The sequence below is a fragment of the Lithobates pipiens genome, unplaced genomic scaffold (assembly GCF_037356315.1).
Source record: "Lithobates pipiens isolate NorthernLeopardFrog02 unplaced genomic scaffold, aLitPip1_a1.2 Scaffold_19, whole genome shotgun sequence".
NCBI lineage: Eukaryota > Metazoa > Chordata > Amphibia > Anura > Ranidae > Lithobates > Lithobates pipiens.
In genome coordinates, this window is record NW_027507764.1 from 223,764,612 (window position 1) to 223,786,179 (window position 21,568).

The window sequence follows — 21,568 nt, forward strand, 5'->3', positions numbered from 1 at the left end:
TTGCTTGATGTGTATTTTACTTATAGGAAGGGGTAACTGAGAGATACCTCTCTGCCTCAATTGATCATTGAACTCTATCTGCTCTTAGTGTCTATAATGCAGAAAATAACTAAAGGAAGTACAAAAAGGAAGTATAGGGGTTCTAATCAACTGATTGAATTTAGGAGTATAGAGTAGGATGATTTCTATGAATTACTTTCATTCTTCCTGGACTAAAAAGCATCCTGACTGCAATAGAATACTGACTTCTGGCCACTGGTAACTAAGAGACATGAGAACAACTAAAAATAAACCCTACCCCTCCAACCAAAATACCATATCTAACTGTGATTGTGCACCCAAACTCACTATGAAAAAACCCTACATGTTTCACTTTAAAAAATAGCTTTGTCTGGAGTGTATGAAATAAGTGCTCAAAATGAAAAGAGCTGTAACCACCACAAGTTTCAAACATGTGCAGCATTTGTAAAATCTGAAACAAGGGAACACAGAAATCACTAAATAGGTTGCTAATGAAAGATTCTTTTAGGATTTAAACAAATCATTCACAGCGGTGTAGCATAAAGTTGCTAAGCATGTATTGTCACCTCTTGCAGTTTCAAAGCCAGTGATAAAGTGAGTAGGACTGACAATTACTGTAATATGTACTCTTTACCTAGGTATCCTTGTTTATTAGGTCATACATGTCCCTTCAAAGAACTCTGGCAAACGTGTTATAATGTATGATGGTTACGTCTAAGTGTACTTTCTCTTTTTTTATGTGAAAACTTTAATAAAAAACAATGAAAAGAGATAAAGTTAGTAGGTTTACAAAAATAAATTCTCTGCATTTTTAAATGTAAGTTTATTATAGTCTTTTTGCCCAAATAAATAAGTGGAGATTACGTTGTGATGTTTTGCTAATGTTAAGTACACATTACATACAATATATAAACACTAGGAAAAATGGAGAGATTAGTCAAAAATAAAATGACAGATATTGCAGTTAGCTAGGTTAGTTGGCATAGAAGGACGCTCTAAATTTAGTTAATATGGCTGCTTATGCAAAGTTTTGCTTGAAAAAAAACCAAATAATCGACTTTTTTCTCCCCTTTATTTAGTATAGGTATTTTTTAGTGGGTGTATGTAGGGCAGTTAATTTATTTTTAACCACTTCAGCTCCGGACCAATAAACAGCCTAAGGACCAGAGGTCTTTTTACAATTTCGCACTGCACTGATTTAACTGGTAATTGCGCGGTCATGCAGTGTTGTACCCAAACGAAATTTGCGTCCTTTTCTTCCCATAAATAGAGCTTTCTTTTGATGGTATTTGATTGCCTCTGCGATTTTTATTTTTTGCGATATAAATTGAAAAAGACCGAAAATTTCGAGAAAAAAATATATTTTCTACTTTTTGTTATAGGAAAAAATCGAATAAACTCAATTTTAGTCATACGTTTAGGGCAAAATTTATTCAGCCACATGTCTTTAGTAAAAAAAAATGTCAATAAGCTTATATTTATTGGTTTGCGCAAAAGTTATAGCGTCTACAAACTAGAGTACATTTTCTGGAATTTACACAGCTTTTAATTTATGACTCTCATTTCTTGAGGTGCTAAAATGGCAGGGCAGTACAACCCCCCCCCCCCTAAATGACCCCATTTTGGAAAGTAGACACCCCAAGGAAATTGCTGAGGGGCATGTTGAGCCCATTACATTTTTTTTTGTCCCAAGTGATTGAATAATGACACAAAAAAAAAAGTTTGCAAAAAGTTGTCACTAAATGATATATTGCTCACACATGCCATAGTTATATGTGGAATTGCACCCCAAAATATATTCTGCTGCTTCTCCTGAGTACGGGGATACCACATATGTGGGACTTTTTGGGAGTCTAACCGCTTACGGCACCCCGAAAACCAATCACTGCCTTCAGGATTTCTAAGGGTGCATATTTTTGATTTCACTCCTCACTACCTATCACAGTTTCGAAGGCCATAAAATGCCAAAATAGCCCAAACCCCCCCCCCCCCCCCAAATGACCCCATTTTGGAAATTAGACACCCCAAGCTATTTACTGAGAGGCATGTTGTGTCCATGAAATATTTTATATTTTGCCACAAGTTGCAGGAATATTAAAAATTTTTATTTTTTTTTGCACAAAGTTGTCACTAAATGATATATTGCTCACACATGCTATGGGCATAAGTGAAATTACACCCCAAAATAAATTCTGCTGCTTCTCCTGAGTACGGGGATACCACATGTGGGGGACTTTTTGGGAGCCTAGCCACGTACAGGACCCCGAAAACCAAGCACTGCCTTCAGGATTTAAATATAAAACGCTACCAAAAAAAACTGTTAGCGATCGCAGGGATCAGGCCTGACTCTGCGAACGCTGCAGTTATGTGTTTAGTGTTTTGTAAGTGACAGTGATCGATCGATACTGCACTTGGGTGGGCTGGGCGGAGGGGCAAAACGCAGGTGCTAGCAGGTATCTGGGCTGATCCCGCTCACAATGCGTTTTTTTGGAACCCTAAACTGCTGGGGACGCTAGTATAGATCTGATCAGATATTGATCTGTTCAGATTCTATACCACTACGGGAGGTTTATGCTTTGCGCGTGGGTGTTAGCGGTACTGGCACTAACCTAGCGCTGCCTGGGGCGACGCAGACCCTGACCCTAAAACCTAATTGCTATCACCCGCCGGGTGATCAGGGGGTTAAACCTTTATTGGGTAATAAATGGCGGGTGCCCTTATGCTATAAAAAGCAAACTAACTAACCAGAGTCACCCGTAACATATATACGGTGATCACTGGTGAAAGAGTTAACTAGGGGCAATCGGGGGGTTCAAATTTTTATTGGGTAGTATATGGGGGTACCTAGCGCTATAAAAACCTGGCGGTGAACCTAAAAAAATAACTAGCTACCTAACGGCACCAGTGACACTAATGCAGCGATCAGAAAAATTATCGCTTAGTGATACTGGCAAAAGGGGGTGAAAGGGTTAACTAGGGGCAATCAGGGGGTTAAAACCGTTATTGGGTAGTATATCGGGGTACCTAGCGCTATAAAAACCTGGCGGTGAACCTGAAAAAATAACTAGCTACTTAGCGGCACCAGTGACACTAATGCAGCGATCAGAAAAACGATCGCTTAGTGACACTGGCAAAAGGGAGTGAAAGGGTTAACTCTAGGGGCAATCAGGGGGTTAAACCTTTATGGGGGGGGGGGGTAGGGGGCTACCCTGGACCTAACACTAACTGCCCTGACAGTTTTTACTGTCACAACTGACACTAAATGCAGTGATCAGAAAATAAATGATCACTGCAATCAGTGACACTGTGACTGGGAGGGGGGGCGGAGGGGGATTGGGGGGCGATCGGGGGGGGGGGGGTTTGTGTGCCTATGTGTACCTACATGTCAGTGTAGTGTTGGTGCACACTTACTTCCACTCTTCTCCTCCTAGTCCTGTCAAAAAGACCGCCCGAGGAGAATGACATCACTTCCTCCCTGCCTGTGTTTACTATACACAGTGGGGGAAGCTTCTCATTCGCCAGGAGCGATCGAGAGGGGATGGCCAGAAACCAACGGCCATCCCCTCATCCCGGATCGCTCCTGCAGCGAAACGGACCGCCGCATCCAGCGGGAGGGGGTCCGATCGGACCCCCCACCCGCTGGAAGGCGAGCACGTACATGTACGTGCTTGTGCCTGTCGGTGCCATTGCACCGACGTACATTGCCATGCGGCGGTCCTTAAGTGGTTAACATGGATTTTTACCCCCTCCGCATGATTTGAGACTGTTATCATCATAGTAATATCTTTTGGAAAAGAAACATATCTAATTGTAATTATTTGTCACCTTTGTTTTTTTTTTTTTTTTGTTTTTTTGGTGAAATGCTAATGTGCCTCTTGTCTAATCTCATGCTGCCATTTTGAATCCTAGATGGTATGACTTCATTCATGTTTTTGCAGCTGTCCCACTGATGTGTCTGACTTCAGTACCATATAAGTATAGAAAAGAAGAATGAAGGGTCTTTTCCCAGATCTTAGATTTCACAGGAAAAGCCTATTCATTTTTTTTTCTTTACGGATCTTGTAGTTGAGAGTTCCCTGGAAGTTACTAGTGACCTAGTCTTCCCAAGGGGGCAACTGTAAGGCACTGGCTATATCACCAGTGCCTGTTCAATACCAGGAAGAGGGATGACAAAAATGTGCAAGTTAGCAAATGCATTTTTATCTTATATTCACCGACTGACACAGCTTCTCTCTTTAAACCATTGGGTTGTTATGCCACCTTCAGGAGAGGACTAGGCATTGCATGTTAACGTGATAAGAAAACTAGAACTTTCTAGTTCTGCCCAAGGGGCAGTCCCTTAGGTAACAACCCCTCAGCATGCTACTGCAGCCTCAGTTTTATTTTGCCTAGTGAAAGAGAAGGACCTAGGAACCCTGACGGGCCCATCGGTCCGTCTTTTTTTCTGCAGAAGCCTGACTTTTTGCGCAAGATGATAGATCCTATGATCTGCTATCAACAGCCGGCTGGGTGACAGACTGGATACCCTTATCCTTGTAGTCTCTCCAGCCTGGCCATCGAGTGTGTGCAGGTCGCAGCTCTGCGCTAGGCTGGCCATGACGAAGCCTCAGCTCCAGAGGTGTTTGTGAGCTTTTATGCTCCTGGGCACACCCCATCCGGGTCCATGCGCGACAAAGTGCTTGTTGGAGACTTATCACAGCTGTGCATGATACCCTGAAGATTCAGGAGCCAGCAGATCCCTCTGCTTATGTAGCGGTCCCTTTTGGGTCCCGTAAGCCAGCCATTCACCTAAGGTGTTCCCATATCGAACTTATTTTGACAAGTTAATTTACAAGGAATGGGATTGATCGCAACAAATCTTTTCGATCCCCAAATAAATGGCGGTGCGTTGCCCCTTTGAGGAGAGCCTTCTCAAAAAGTGGTCGGCTCCTCTGGTCGTGGAACCCTCAGTGTTCAGGTTAAACAAAGTAACCACGATCCTGGTAGAGGGTACTCCTGCATTTAAGAATCCCACGGACAGGAAGGCCGAGGCAGTGGCTCTTTCCTTGTTTACGGTTGTGGGGTCCACCATATGACCAGTACTGGCATCCGCACTTGTGTCGCAGACACTAACTGAGTGGGCAAAACTGTTGCACCGCGAATTGGGAGAACAGCAGGCTTCTCCTGTCTGCATGGAACTAGCAGACCAACTAGTGCATGGCCTTAAGTACGTTTGTGACGCGGCCCTGGATACCCTCCCCCTGTTATCAAGGGCTTCAGTGTCAGCAGTGATGCTGAGGTGCCTGATATGGTTGAAATGCTGGTCTGCTGATGAGGCATCCAAAAAAGCCCTGACGGATATTCCCTTCTTTGGCAACTGGCTCTTTGGCGCCTCTTTGGATGACATTATTAAAAATGCCACAGGTGGTAAGAGTACTCTACTCCCACAGGCCAGGAAGGCTAAAGAGCCACGCCGTAGGCAAGGGCCCTCTTTTTCCGCTCACTAACTGCTTTTTTGTCCGCCCGGAGCTTCGGCTAAACGACCCTAGCCCGACAGGACAACCTCTGAAGTACCAAAGTGTCCATGGAACTGCAAGCCTCACAAGCCTACAAGCAAAAGTGCTACTGCATGAAAGTTTGCCCTCACCCATGACTCGGGTGGGGGGTCACCTTCAGGGGTTTGCAGCCCGGTGGTCCTCTAGACTTTCCGACCAATGGGTCTGCGATCTGATTTCCTACGGCTACAAAATAGTTCTTCTCTTGGCCGCAAAACAGATTCTTCCCCTCCCAGCATACCCGTTCTCCCGGCTCGCTGGGAGGCCCTCTTGGGGGCAGTAAGGGACCTGCTGAATTGCGGGGGTGATTGTACCTGTTCCGGAATCGGAAAGTTTCCAGGAGTTCTACTCAAACCTGTTTGTATTTCCCAACAAGGAAGGGTATGTCCAGTCTTGGATCTAAAAGCCCTCAATCACTTTGTGAAAGTGCAGAGGTTCAGATCAGTTCACTCAGTAGTCACTGCACTCCATCATGGGGACTCCCTGGCGTCCTTAGACATCTAGGATGCGTACCTGCACATACCCATTTGCCCCCGGCATCAAAAGTTTCTGCGATTGCAGTCGGGGAAGCCCACTACCAGTTTGTGGCTCTCCCTTTTATTTGGTATCAGCCCCCCGAGTCTTTACCAAGGTATTTGCTTCTGTGTTGGCGTTGCTACGGCAACGCGGCATTGCGAATGTGGGTTACCTAGACAATCTCCTCCTGAGAGCTGCCTCAGAGTTAGAAGAGGATCTGGCGATCACCATGCAGACCCTGCAAGAATTTGGGTGGCTGTTGAACCTAAACAAGTCGGTGATAGTACCGACTCAGCGTTTGGAGTACCTAGGCTTGCTGCTGGACTCCAGGGAAGCTAGAGTGTTTCTCCCTTCAGACAAGCTGCAGACTCTGACCCCCCCCGGTAAAACTGCTGATGAACCACAAGTGGTTGTTGCTGTGCTTCTGCATGCGAGTCCTTGGACTCATGGTGGCCTACTTTGAGGCAGTACCATATGCCCAGTTCCACACCAGAGTCCTGCAGAAGGAGATCTTAACAAAGTGGGACGGATCGCCATTGTCCCTGGATCGACAGTTCCAGGTGAGCCAGTTAGCCAGGGGTTCCCTGATCTGGTGGCTGAGGTCCCCGGTTCTTCATTCCGGGAAGTCGTTCCTACCTCAGAAATGGACAGCGATCACAACGGATGCCAGCCTATTCGGCTGGGGTGGAGTGATGGGAGTTCAGTCGACTCGGAGCCTCTGGTTAATGGAGGAATCCAAGTTACCGATCAATCTGCTCGAACTGAGAACGATCAGGCTATGCCTCTCCACATGGTCAATGAGACTGCAAGGGAATCCGATCAGGATCCAGTCAGACAACGCCACTGCTGTGGCTTACGTCAATCACCAAGGAGGAACAAGAAGCTTGGCCGCCGCATGGGAGGTCGCTCACATACTTCGGTAGGCAGAGCGACATGTACCGGCCCTGTTGGCCATTTACATCCTGGGTGTGGAGAACTGGCAGGCGGACTATCCAAGTCGTCAGATGCTGGACACAGGAGAATGGGCGTTGCATCCGGAGGTGTTCAGGCTACTGTGCCTGCGGTGGGGCACACCAGATGTTGATCTTCTGACCTCCTGTCTCAATCGGAAGGTGCCGAGATTCGTGTCCAGGACAAGAGATCCGTGGGCCAGACGTGTCAGACGCACTGTGGCTCCGTGGGATCAGTACAAGCTGATCTACGCCTTTCCTCCACTGAAACTGTTATCACGTCTGCTTCGCAGAGTGGTAGCCGAGGGGGCTAGCCAGAGTTGCCCCAGATTGGCCTCAGCGTCCTTGGTACGCAGACCTAGTGCGCCTGGTGGCAGACGTCCCCCCTGGCGACTGGCGTTACAAGAGGACCTTCTGTCTCATGGTCCGATTGTCTATCCTGCTTTACCATCGCTGGCTTTAACGGCATGGCCATTGAGAGCCAGGTGTTGAGGAACGGTGGTCTGTCGGACTCGTGATCCCAACTATGTTGAGGGCACGGAAATCTTCTTGGAAGATATATCTTCGTACCTGGAAGGCCTATATCTCCATGTGTGAGGAGAAAGGATGGCATCCGCGCTCCTTTCTATACCCAGGATCCTGCTGCTTCTTCAGCAAGGGGTGGACCAGAAATTGGATTTAAAGCGGGATTCCACCCTAAAGTGGAACCTCCGCTGATCGGATCCCCCCCCCCCTCCGGTGTCACAATTGACACCTTTCAGGGGGGAGGGGGGTGGAGATACCTGTCAAAGACAGGTATTTTCACCCACTTCCGGGCATAGACTCCCGTGGGAGTCTACGCCATTTCCTGCCCTGCCGCGCTGTCTGCTGGGACACACACGGGTCCCAGTGACAGCGCGGAGATTTCCTATTGCGCGGCTCGCGCATGCGCAGTAGGGAACCGGGAAGTGAAGCCGATTCGCTTCACTTCCTGATTCCCTCACCTAGAATGTTGACTCCAGCAGCCGAGAGCCGAGCGATCGATCGGCCTCGGCTGCCGGCATCGCTGGAACCCGGGACAGGTGAGTGTCCATTTATTAAACGTCAGCAGCTGTAGTATTTATAGCTGCTGGCTTTTATTTTTTTATTTTTTTGGTGGAATCCCTCTTTAAGCACCATTAAAGGACAAATATCAGCTTTGGCTGTCCATTTTCAGCAACCTCTGGTGTCTCACTCTCTAGTGATTACCTTTGCTCAAGGGGTGCAACATGTAGTCCCTCCAGTGCATCCATCGTTACCCCCATGGGATCTGAACCTGGTATTATCGGCGCTTCAAAAACCACCATTTAAAAATATCAGAGAGATTCCCCTGTTGACTCTTTCCCAGAAAGTGGTCTTTCTAGTGGCCATTACATTGGCCAGGAGGGTTTCGGAACTGGCGGCCTTGTCCTGCAAGTCTCCCTATCTGGTTATCCACAAGGATAAGGTGGTGTTGCGTCCACAACCGTCTTTTCTGCCGAAGGTAGTCTCTACGTTTCACATCAATGAGGACATTGTGTTACCATCTGTGTCCTAAGCTGACACATCTTCAGCAGGTGGCCCTTCATGCTGTGGATGTGGTTCACGCTCTGAAGGTGTATTTGTCTGCCACGTCTCCCTTCCAGAAGTCAGACTCACTGTTTGCATCGGTGGCTGGTCCAAAGAAAGGCATGGCAGTCTCGTCGGCCACCATTTCCAGGTGTATCAGACAGATTGTAGTACAAGCCTACGCCTTGAAGGGGCAGGTGCCCCCCTTTCTGGTCATGGCCCACTCCATAAGGGCAATCGGAAAGTCTTGGGCTTTCCGACATCAAGCGTCTGTCGCTCAAGTGTGTAAAGCGGCGACCTGGTCGTCTGTCCACCCGTTTACAAAGTTCTACAAGGTAGATGTCAGTGCATCGGGTGATGCATGTTTTGGCCGCAGAGTTTTGCAGGCGGCTGTATTGTTGCAATTACATATGCAATTTTTTCCTTTTTTCCTGTTTTTTTGGGTAAAAAGCAGTACCTTTAAAGAGGAAGTAAACCCTGATGAGTTTACTTCCTCTTTCATTCCCTGCAAAGGCAAAGCATAATGGACTACTATGCATCGCAGAGTAGCCCATTATGTGTCACTTACCTGACACAGGAGCCAGCCCAGTCACCGCTGTCCCCTGTAGTCCGCCGCATCCATCTTCTTGGTGGGTCTCGCAGCTCATTCGGCAAAGCCGCGATGACGTCACTCCCGCGCATGCACATGGGAGCCAAGACGCGCGCCGTCTTCGTTATAGAGGATGCCACGCTCTGTGCACCGCTGTCTACGGCGCATGCGCCGTAGACAGCGGGGCCCGTCTTCGGGCAAATATCTCCTAAACCGTATAGGTTTTGGAGATATTTCTTGGACCTACAGGTAAGCCTTAATCTAGGCTTACCTGTAGGTCAAAGTGGTTTGTAAGGGTTTACAACCACTTTAGGTTAATGCACTGTTGCATTCGTTACCGCAGTTTTTGGTGCAGTTTGAGGGTACTGCTTCTTCGTTGATGAGCACCCTGTTTTTTTGTGGTGTTTTTTCTACACACTGTAGTTTTTTTGTGGGTAAAGTTTGTACTAGCTCCCACATGCCATGGTGGATGAAGTTTTATGCTGTTTTCCAACCCCTCGTTTTGGCACTGCTTGGGGACGGCCCAATGGTCTAAAGAGAGAAGCTGTGTCAGTCGATGGATATAAGAGAAAATAGGATTTTTTTTGTACTCCATAAACCGTAAAATCCTTTTCTCTGTAATTCACCGACTGACGCAGCACCCGCCCCTCATATTTTTCCTTAAGTTATACTGCTTGTTGACGTACTGAGGCTGCAGTAGCATGCTGAGGGGTTGTTACCTAAGGGACCACCCCTTGAGAGGAACTATAAAGTTCTAGTTTTATTATCACATGTTAACATGCAATGCCTAGTCCTCTGCTGAAGGTGGCATAACCACCCAATGGTCTAAAGAGAGAAGCTGTGTCAGTTGGTGAATTACAGAGAAAAGGATTTTACGGTGAGTACAAAAAATCCTATTTTTACAACTTTTTTAAAGTAGGGCATACGTATGTTTAGTGATCATCATGCAAAGCAATATTCACTGGACTTTGATGTGTTTTGGGTGTAAAAGTCCATGTTAAACACTTGAGTAATAGCCTTTATATACTCCTTCATTACAAGGCTATATTTTTTCAGTGCTGTGATAGTTTGACTCACCATTACTCTGTTATGCAACACTGTGCCTCAGTAAATTGCATATAATATCTTTATAGACACAGCTTTCTTATGGTACTATTCAGTAAGCTAGGTTTTTTAAAGCAGTGGTAAGTGGTAAAAAACGTACTAAACATTTTATTTCACTGTCAGGCTCACTCTAAACATCATAATACAACATGTAATATTAGGTAATGACACCTATCATAATGTAAACTGCAAGTAACACTGATAATACACGTACTGTAAATAGGCAGGCTAACCGAAATTCTATACTGTGTGTACCGTATATACTCGAGTATAGGCCGACCCGAATATAAGCCGAGGCCCCCAATTTACCCCCAAAAAAACTGGCAAACTTATTGACTCGTGTATAAGCCGAGGGTGAGACATGCCTGTCCATCCCTGTGTGTGTGTCCGTCCATCCCTGTGTGTCCGTCCATCCCTGTGTGTCCGTCCATCCCTGTGTGTCCGTCCATCCATCCCTGTGTGTGTGTGTGTCCATCCATCCATCCATCCCTGTGTGTGTGTGTCTCCATCCATCCATCCATCCATCCCTGTGTGTGTGTGTCTCCATCCATCCATCCATCCATCCATCCCTGTGTGTGTGTGTCTCCATCCGTGTGTGTGTGTGTGTGTGTGTGTGTGTCCAGCCTACCTGTGTCCCGAGCCTTTGTCCCGAGCCTCCGTCCCGTGTCGTGCCTTGCCTTCGTCCCGTCCCGTCCCGTCCCGTCCCGTCCTGTCCTGTCCCGTGCCGTGCCTTGCCTTGCCTCCGTCCCGTGCCCTCTTCGTCGGCGGCCATTGTAAAATTCAAAAGCCGCGCCTCCTCCTTCGCCTGTGATAGGCGGAACACTGAATTTCCCAGCAGCCTGTGTTCCGCCTATCACGGACGTCGTATCATCCTCGTCCGTAGTACGAGGATGAGAAGATGCCCGTGATAGGCGGAACACAGGCTGCTGGGAAATTCAGTGTTCCGCCTATCACAGGCGAAGGCGGAGCCGGAGGCGCGGCTTTTGAATCATAGAATGGCCGCTGTCTGTCTGCTCGACACGCTGATCGAGCGGGCAGACAGCGATGACTCGAGTATAAGCCGAGGGGGGCACTTTCAGCCTCAAAAAAGAGGCTGAAAATCTCGGCTTATACTCGAGTATATACGGTATATATATATCCACTTGGCGCCCAAGTTAAGTCATATATGACGTCGTGGGCTTTGTGGTGTAATATCTGAATGATGCCTGAGGTTACAGACGTCATTCAGATATCTGCATTTTTAGCCGGAAATTCCCTGCACCATAAGAACAATCATAGCGGCTGTTCCATCGCTTAATCGTTCTTACGGGCGGCGGGAGGGGACGCCCCCCCCTCCCGCCACCCTCCGGTGCTTGTACCGACTCACCGCTTCCATCGGTGAGTCGGTCACAGGATCCGCCGGCCCCCGGATGATACCATAGAGATTTCTGGTGGACCAGAGGGTCCCTGGAGTCTCTATGATAGTTCAGAGGCCGGGCGTGATGTTATGACGTCACGCCCGGCCTCTGCATTCAAATTAACGGCGCCGCTTTGGCTGGGAAGCCAGGATCATTTTTTTTTTATTATTATTATTATTATTATTATTTTAGGCTTTCCAGCCTAGAGGTGAGATATGGGGTCTTATTGACCCCATATCTCACTGTAAATGGGTCCGATCATGCCATATTCATATTACAAGGGATGTTTACATTCCTTGTAATAGGAATAAAATTAATCAAATTTTTTTTTTTTTAAAGTGTCTAAAGTGTTTAAACTAAAAAAATAAAATTAACAATAAAACATTTTTTTTAAAGCGCCCCTGTCCCCGTGAGCTCGTACGCAGAAGCGAACGCATACGTAAGTCCCGCCCACATATGAAAACGGTGTTCAAACCACACGTGTGAGGTATCGCCGCAAACGTTAGAGCAAGATCAATAATTCTTGCCCTAGACCTCCTCTGTAACCCAAAACATGTAACCAGTAAAAAAATTGAAAGCGTCGCCTATGAGGATTTTTAAATACCAAAGTTTGGCGCCATTCCACGAGCGTATGCAATTTTGAAGCGCGACATGTTGGGTATCTATTTACTCTGCGTATCTTCCTCTTTCACATTATGCAAAAAAATTGGGCTAACTTTACTGTTTTTTTTTTAAAAGCATGAAACTGTGTTTTTTTTCTGAAAAAAACCGTGTTCGAAAAATTGCTGCGCAAATACCGTGCAACGACCACCATTGTATTCTCTAGGGTCTTTGCTAAAAAAACATATATAATGTTTGGGGGTTCTATGTAATTTTCTAGCAAAAAAAATGATGAATTTTACATGTAGGAGAGAAATGTCAGAATTGGCCTGGATGCGAAGTGGATATACACACAATTTTTATATTTAATAAATTCAGTTTGGAGATAAAGACCATGCATTCATTATTGGCACAAATAGTCCCGTTGCTACTATTTTGATTTTGGTTGACCATATAGGGATGGTGCCTCCTGTAGTGCCTTAATGCAGGGCTCGACGAATCCCAGGTGCCAGGTCGCCGTTGCGACTAGAAATTGTGCTGTGGCGCCTGGGTTTTTGTCACTGACAGGTGCCTCTGTTGCTCTGTATCTGGTGCCTCCAGACACAGAGCACTGTCTGGTAGTCGGGATGGAGCAGGAAGAGAGCAGCTCAGCAGCCGCTGACATCCTCCTCCCTTCTCCACACACTGTTGGCAGTGCAGCGCCAGTGTGTGAAACTGTGTGTAGAGAGGAGCTGTCAAAATTGAGGCTGAATGTCAGGGTGGGCGGGACCTGGGGTGGGCGGGACCCAGCTTTCCAATACCAGCCAATGGGATGGGGTCTGGGGGGGGCGGTATGTGGCCCCTCCCCTTTCTTAAGCAGCCCAATCATTGGCTTGATAGCTGACGGGTCCCGCCCACCTCTGACATCACGCTGAATTTGTCAGCTCCTCTCTCTCCATACAGTTTCAGACAGTGCAGCACTGCAGGGAGCATTCAGTTTCACAGTTACACTATCGGCTGTGAAACCTTCCGGTGCCACCTGCCAGTGCAATCCAGTGCCATCTGCCAGTGCCAGTTGGTGCCACCTGCCAGTGCCAACCAGTGCAATCCAGTGCCACTTGCCAATCAGTGCAAACCTGTGCCACGTGCCAACCAATGCCACCTGCCAGTGCAATCCAGTGCCACCTGCCAATGCCAGTTAGTGCCACCTGCCAATGCCATCTGCCAGTGCCACCTGCCAGTGCCAAGCAGTGCTACCTGCCAATGACATCCAGTGCCACCTGCCAGTGCAAATCCAGTGCCACATGCCAATGCCAGTTAGTGCCACTTGCCAGTTAGTGCCACCTGCTAGTGCAATCCAGTGGCACCTGCCAGTGCAATCCAGTGCCACCTGCCAATGCCATCTGCCAGTGCCACCTGCCAGTGCAATCCAGTGCCACTTGACAATCCATGCCACCCATTGCCACCTGCCAGTGCAATCCAGTGCCACCTGTCAATGCCAGTTAGTGCCACCTGACAATGCCATCTGCCAGTTAGTGCCACCTGCCAGTGCAATACAGTGCCACCTGCCAATGCCAGTTAGTGCCACCTGCCAATTCCATCTGCCAGTGCCACCCATTGCCACCTGCCAGTGCAATCCAGTGCCACCTGCCAATGCCAGTTAGTGCCGCCAGTGCCACCTGCCAGTGCCAAGCAGTGCAACCTGCCAGTGCAATCCAGTGCCACCTGCCAGCTAGTGCCACCTGCCAATGCTGCCCATCAGTGCCACCTGCCAGTTCCCATTAGTGGTACCCCAGTGCTGCCTTTTAGTGCCCATCAGTTCCACCTGTCAGTGCCCATCATTTCCAACCTCAATGCCGCCCCATCAGTGCCCATTTGTGCAGCCTATCAAAGCACATCAGTGAAGGAGAAAAAATACTTATTTGCAAAATCTTATAACAAAACAAGTTTTTTTTTTTATTTTTATTTTTTTAATATTGTCTTTTTCTCTTGGCATCAGGCATGAGCAATTCTTATTGTCCGATGCCCCAGACATGCAGTTCTGGGCGCTGGGCAGAGGATTTAAATAACTGGCTCTTTTTCAGCTGGCTCCTAAATTCTAAGCAAATTTGTCGAGCCCTGCGTTAATGTATCTAACACCCTAACTCCTATATTTTTATTTTGAAAACTTGGTGTTTACACTTGTGATTGCTTTAGTTGGTTCACAGTGATCACAAGATAAAGGCATACCCCACTTTTATGGGGTTTATTTACTAAAGCTGGAAAGTGCAAAATCAGGCTCACTTCTGCTTAGAAACCAATGAGTTTCCAGATTTTATTACCAAAGCTAAATTGAACAAGCTGAGGTTAGAAGCTCTTTGGTTTCTATGTAGAAGTGAGTCTAATTTTGAACGTTCCAGCTTTAGTAAATAAACTCCATTGTGTACTTAAAAGTGGGGTATGCCTGTACAGAGCCACTCTAATACAACATTGTAATGTGTGAAGAAGCAGACAAAACCATTGTCTATCACTACAGAGCAGGAAACCAAGCCTGCATATGTAATAAGCAAATATTGCTGCCTCATATACACAAATAATTACCACCTATACATAGGAACACTAATTAAAGAAAAAAAACATTGAATACAATAATTTCTATACAGCAAAATCTATTTTCAAGAATATATCTTCCCTAAAATAGCATGCTAAATCCTAGATAAATTAATTTCAAAATTAATCAATGTGCTTTGTTCAACAAACATTAAACCCTGATAATTTTCTAGTGTCTAAACATTAAAACAGTTTATAGCAGAACTGATGTAAAATAACCCTGACTGCTGTATAGCATGGAAAAAGGGTCAAGCTGAAAAGTGACTTACATTTATGTTGTATACATAGGCATTCTCAACCTGGCTTCTAGTGTGGTGGACCTGTTGCAACATTTTTTCCCTGAATCATTTGACCGACTTCCACGTGATTGTGGCCTGTTCGATGGCCCAAAGCCTACGGTGCTCGACTCCTGCTCAGTTAGTGACTTGGCATTATTGCTACGTGGGAACAAGCGGAAGACACAGCCAATTGAATTTGGAGCTCATCAGGTGTGTTTTTATTATAAAGGAAATTCTATAAATGTTATAGCTGCTGTTCATAACTGTGGGTTAAGACAACTAGCAACTCTGTTACTAGTTTTAGCAATCTAACTATACTTTTACTGATGAGAAAAAAATGTAACATGTAATATAAAGTAGAATGTATTTTTTATTGTTAAGTACGGGTGCGCCAAATGGAAATTTTGGTACCGAAAATTAGGATGCACTAGACTGAAAACTGATACCGAAAATTACAGTTTTATTTATATTTTTATATATAATTGTATTATATTAAACTTTTTAATTAATATAATCAATTTAAAATAATATGAATTTATTACTGGCACCTTTTAGTGCAAGAAAGGTCAAGAAAAATGCAGCTTCTAACCATCTCTTGTATCATGTCTGCAATCTCTTAAAATGAAACACATTGCTAATAGTATTAGCAAAATTTATATTTGGTGCACTTCTAGCAGATATGACACAGGAGATGGTCAGAGGCTGCAGACATGGTACAGGAGCTGGTCAAAGGCTGCAGACATAGTACAGGAGATGGTCAGAGGCTGCAGACATAGTACAGGAGATGGTCAGAGACTGCAGACATGGTACAGGAGCTGGTCAAAGGCTGCAGACATAGTACAGGAGATGGTCAGAGGCTGCAGACACAGTACAGGAGATGGTCAGAGGCTGCAGACATAGTACAGGAGATGGTCAGAGGCTGCAGACATAGTACAGGAGATGGTCAGAGGCTGCAGACATAGTACAGGAGATGGTCAGAGGCTGCAGACATAGTACAGGAGATGGTCAGAGGCTGCAGACATAGTACAGGAGATGGTCAGAGGCTGCAGACATAGTACAGGAGATGGTCAGAGGCTGCAGACATAGTACAGGAGATGGTCAGAGGCTGCAGACATAGTACAGGAGATGGTCAGAGGCTGCAGACATAGTACAGGAGATGGTCAGAGGCTGCAGACATAGTACAGGAGATGGTTAGAGACTGCAGACATAGTAAAGGATATGGTCAGAGACTGCGGACATAGCACAGGAGATGGTCAGAGACTGCGGACATAGCACAGGAGATGGTCAGAGACTGCGGACATAGCACAGGAGATGGTCAGAGACCGCAGACATAGTACAGGAGTGTCAGAGACCGCAGACATAGTACAGGAGTGTCAGAGACCGCAGACATAGTACAGGAGTGTCAGAAACCGCAGACATAGTACAGGAGTGTCAGAAACCATAAATCAGACCGAGACAGAAGTACAATTAAATCACACTTGTTTATTAAATAAAAAGGTAAATGGAAAAAGCATAGCCAGAGTCCAGTAACCGGATCGAGTAGTCAGCCAGGCCAGAGTCAGGGATCCAAGTAGAGCAACAGCAAGCAGGATAAGGAGCCAGAAGGGATGTCAGCAATCCAGTCTTTAAACAGACCCGCAGGAGATGGTTTCTTGTGATGTGGTGAAGTGAGCTGGACAGCTTTAAGTAGGCAGGTCAGACTAGCATGATCAGGAACAGCTGGTAACTGTGGAGAGAGATGAGAGCCGACAGCTGAGCAGCCAGCCCAGAGAAGGAAGGGCTAAGCCAGCCCTGACAAGGAGATGGTCAGAGACTGGATACATAGCACAGGAGATGGTCAGAGACTGCAGACCTAGCACAGGAGATGGTCAGAGACTGCAGACCTAGCACAGGAGATGGTCAGAGACTGCAGACCTAGCACAGGAGATGGTCAGAGACCGCAGACCTTGCACAGGAGATGGTCAGAGACTGCAGACCTTGCACAGGAGATGGTCAGACACTGCAGACCTTGCACAGGAGATGGTCAGACACTGCAGACCTTGCACAGGAGATGGTCAGACACTGCAGACCTTGCACAGGAGATGGTCAGACACTGCAGACCTTGCACAGGAGATGGTCAGACACTGCAGACCTTGCACAGGAGATGGTCAGACACTGCAGACCTTGCACAGGAGATGGTCAGACACTGCAGACCTAGCACACGAGATGGTCAGACACTGCAGACCTAGCACACGAGATGGTCAGACACTGCAGACCTAGCACACGAGATGGTCAGACACTGCAGACCTAGCACAGGAGATGGTCAGACACTGCAGACATGATATGAGAGATCAATGCAGCCTGCCTGTGCCCAGCAGCCTCACCAGTGCCCATCATTATTTAGCCTCACCAGTGCCTGTCATATGCAGCCTGCCAGTGCTCTTCATATACAGCCTACTGGTGCCCAGCAGCCTTACCAGTGCCCGTCATATTCAGCCTACCAGTGCACAGTAGCCTCAACATATGCAAACTGCCTGTGCCCAGCAGCCTAACCAGTGCCCATCATATGCAGCCTCACCAATGCCCGTCATATGCAGCCTCATCAGTGCTCATCATATGCAGCCTAATCCGTTTTGTCATATGCAGCCTGCCTGTGCCCAGCAACCTCACCAGTGCCCGTCATATGTAGCCTGCCTGTGCCCAGCAACCTTACCAGTGCCCGTTATATGCAGCCTGCCTGTGTTCGGATCAGAGCTGTGATCTCCATGTGTCACGGAGCTGAATTTGAATTGCCTGGACCGCAGTAACAATGTCACACCTCCTGTAAACACATCACACTGATTCAATGTCCTGGCATTGGATCTGTGTGCCGTCTATCACAGGAGGCAGGACATTGTTACTACGGCCCAGACAATTCAGCTCATATTGAGTTTGCGGCATGGAGGAGCTGGAGGGAGTGGAGGACTGGGCGCACCATGGTGACACTCCCGCAATGGGCTGCCCCCTTTTGGTATCGGCTGTTTTTTTTTCTTTTGACCAAATGAAAAAACACAGTTTTGAGACGATAATTTTCGTCAGCCGAAACTTCGGTGCACCTCTATTTTTAAGTAAGCATTTATATGTAACATGCATTTCATTACATTAGAAAAGAATTGCCATGCATACTACTACTACTACTAAGTTGTGGAGTGCAGTCTAAAAAACGCATTCATTTGAGTCATGGGTGCATATAAAGATGTAAAATACAGTTATTTTATATCCTTTAGCATTGAATTTTTTTTTTTTAGGTGATCTTGGTGACTAATGAAGTTGCTAAAGAAAATATTCCAGAAGAATTAAGTCTTGCCTTGGTGCTGACCATTTATGAAGCAAAAGGATTGGAATTTGATGATGTTCTCCTGTATAACTTCTTTACAGACTCAGAGGTACCTATGTCTGTGTGCGTATATGTGTGTCTGTATAAAAATTATGACATTTTTTTTTAAGTAACAATCTAAGACTGGGAAGTTTGTGGAGTAAGGAGGAATGGCAGGGGCGTAACTATAGGGGGTGCAGCAGTTGCGACCGCAACTGGGCCCTGTGCTGCAGGGGGCCCATGCAGCCCCCTCTACATATGGCTGGCAGCAGCATAGGTAGCTAGGGGTACCAGAGCACCATGCACACGGGTGGCTGGAGGTGGAGGGTGACTAGCAGAGCTCCATGCTCGACTATAGCACTGGCTGCTCTTTAGTTGTGCATTCCCCGCATGACCTGTGTCCTCAGCCGGCTCCTCAGAGTACCCCTCTCCTGCTCCATGCATTGGTGCTCAGCCCGATGTCTGTTCTCCCCAGCCAGAGTTCCGCCCCCCTGAGTCCGGCCCACACTGCACTGCATACTTCTCCCGGATAAACAAACTTTAAGCACACAGATGCAGTGCAGCCCTATGAGAGCCGGCTCCCCGAAGGACACTGCAGGCTTGTCTGCCAGCCCCCCTCCTCCCCCATCATACACAGATGATGAAAGGTCTTTCTGGGAGATATACTAATCACCCGTCCAGCACACTGGATGGAGCCCAGGCCAACATGGATGAGTGCGTGGCCTGCAGCTTGGTCATGGTGAGTGAGAGGACCCCATCCCCCACACACCATTATTTACCCCCTCCATCTCCCCCTGGGGACAGGGGCCCCTTCTCACGTGGGGACAGGGGCCACCATCTCCCCTGGGGGCAGTAACTTCATCTGCCCTGGAGAAAAGGACCTCATCTCTTCTGGGGACGGGAACCCCATCCTGCCTAGGGACAGTCCCCCCAATGGGGCACCTAAAAAAAAAAAACAATACAAAAAAACTACTGATGCCAGTGGTGGAACTACAGGGCTCACAAAGGTCATACCTGTGACCATGCCCTGGAGTTCCACCGCCAGACTCAGAGGGAAGGGCCCTGGCATGGTTTCTTGCATCGGGGCCCTGAAGATTTTAGTTACGCCACTGAGGAATGGTAAGGACTAAGGAGCAGTTGACAGCAGAGCTGGATGTGGGGAATGGGGGAGGGTCCCCGCCCTGAAGTGTCATGGCTGGGGAAGATGGAAAGATGACAGGTTGGTGGTGTGCTTCCAAAAGGAAGAATTGTGGGAGAGGAGAGCGGTAGATGCCACTGTGACTTTTGGGGGGTGGAGAGAATCTTGGTGTTGAAGAGGATGGGAGGGAGGAGCTGTCAGGGGAGGAGGAAACCGTTAATGAGACTTGACAACAATAGCACACTTACAGTTTAGCAGATGCACACAGCACTGGCAGCATTCGATTTTCTGTGCCCCTCTCTGGTCTTTTCACTTAAGAATGATCTTCCCAAGATTTTCCTAACTAGCTGCAGAATTGGTGCCCTTATGGATCAGCCTTGCTAATGCACTACCTTCCTTGCTATTCCTATTCTGTATTATTAATAGCAAGTATGTAATATGCATTTAACGTGAAAATATATATATATATTTTTAAATAACAGGTTTATACTTACTTTCTCTGTGCAATGGTATTAAACAGAGCAACCCTGAACCATCTGTTCTGGGGTCTATTACCCGCGCTCTTCCCCTCTACTGAATATCCTCATAGAAAGCTACTTTCTAGGGGGCCACTTGGACCAGCTTCTTCCTGAGCTTTGCAGTCTGGGTCTATTGACACAAGACAGTGGGACTCGCCCCCACCCCCAGCTCTCTCCTCACTGGTTTCGATTGAGAGCAGCAGGAGCTCCACCTGTAGCAACAAAGCCAGTGAGACCAGGAGGTGAGGGGAGAGAAGAGCTGCAGAGTAGAACAGTGCTGCATCCAATGATGCTTCAGGGTAGTAAAAAGTGGGGATACTGATGCCTAAACAAACATATTTTTTACTTTAATGAAAGAAATGCATTGTTAAAAAAGGTTTAGGCTGTATAACCATTTTAACATTATGCATATTCCTGAGTTAGGTGGATGACGAGCGGGTGCACGGCAGGGAGGCACAGGGTCCAGGGAGCGGGTGGGTGTGACAGAGGAAAGGGGTGTGGTTCAGGTAATTTGAGGGGGAACAGCAGGAAACATCGTAAGAGATGAGAGGCTGAGGAGCGGTAGATCTCCTCCTCATATGGAGCCTGTAGAGCAGGGGACAGCTGTGTGGGATTGGGGGTCAGGGGTGGAAGACACAGCAGCATGGGATTATGGGGGTGAGGGGAGGACCCCACAATGTTGGAAAGGAGGGTTAACTAAAGCGTTGGATGGAGATGAGGCACAGAAGACGGCATTGCCAGATAAACGGTTATGGAGTGGGTAACCATTTTAGTATGTGGGATAAGGAGTTGGGGGACTTTAGCGCTGAATAAGTGGGAAGTGTAGTGGCAGATGGAGGCATTGGAGGGTGGGGGCAGCAGGCATGGAGTAGCAGAGTCTGAGAATCTGAGGGTGGTGGGGAAGGTGTAAAACATTTGGCTGCAGAATCTTATTGTGGTGGTGCTGGAGGGGGGGGGGGGTGATGGGCATGGGACAGAAGTATCCAGTAGGGAAATGAGAATCATGCAAATCAGTCTGATGGGAGTTGTAGGGCAGGTGCATTTGATGGGCAGGCAAAGAGCATGCTGCAGCAGTGCCTGATAGGGTTATGAGCAGCAAAGGTTTATTGCTTTTGAGGATTTTGAGGAAAGGGTGGAGGGGATTGGGTCAGGAGTGTGGAGGCAACATCTGATGGGGGAGGTTGAGGAACATGTGGTAGCAGGGTCTAAGAGGGTGAGGGGCTTGGGGTGGCAATGTCTGATTGTGGGGGGTGTGGAAATTTTAGCTTTGTGAGCTTGCATGGATGTTGCTGCAGGACAATGGAGCTAGAGGCAGAGAAGATGATCCAGCAGCATGAGGCGATGAAGGGGTAGTGTCAAAGGTAGAGGCTTTTGCTAGAGGCAGCAAGTTGGATCAGAGTCATGAGGTGGAGATTGAAGTGGTTAATTGGGAAGCAGCAGTACTGGGGAAGAAGG

General features: G+C 47.3%; 1 protein-coding gene across 4 annotated transcripts in view; it reads left to right on the forward strand.

The window, feature by feature from the left end:
• The window catches only part of TRANK1 (tetratricopeptide repeat and ankyrin repeat containing 1), a 389,483-nt gene that overhangs the window by 214,550 nt on the left and 153,365 nt on the right, over nucleotides 1–21,568 (forward strand). For all 4 annotated transcript variants that reach the window (XM_077491750.1, XM_077491748.1, XM_077491751.1 and 1 more), the window contains 2 exons: nucleotides 15,134–15,333; nucleotides 18,390–18,527. In XM_077491750.1, coding sequence (XP_077347876.1) covers nucleotides 15,134–15,333; nucleotides 18,390–18,527 — 338 coding nt within the window. The remainder of the gene's footprint in view (nucleotides 1–15,133; nucleotides 15,334–18,389; nucleotides 18,528–21,568) is intronic.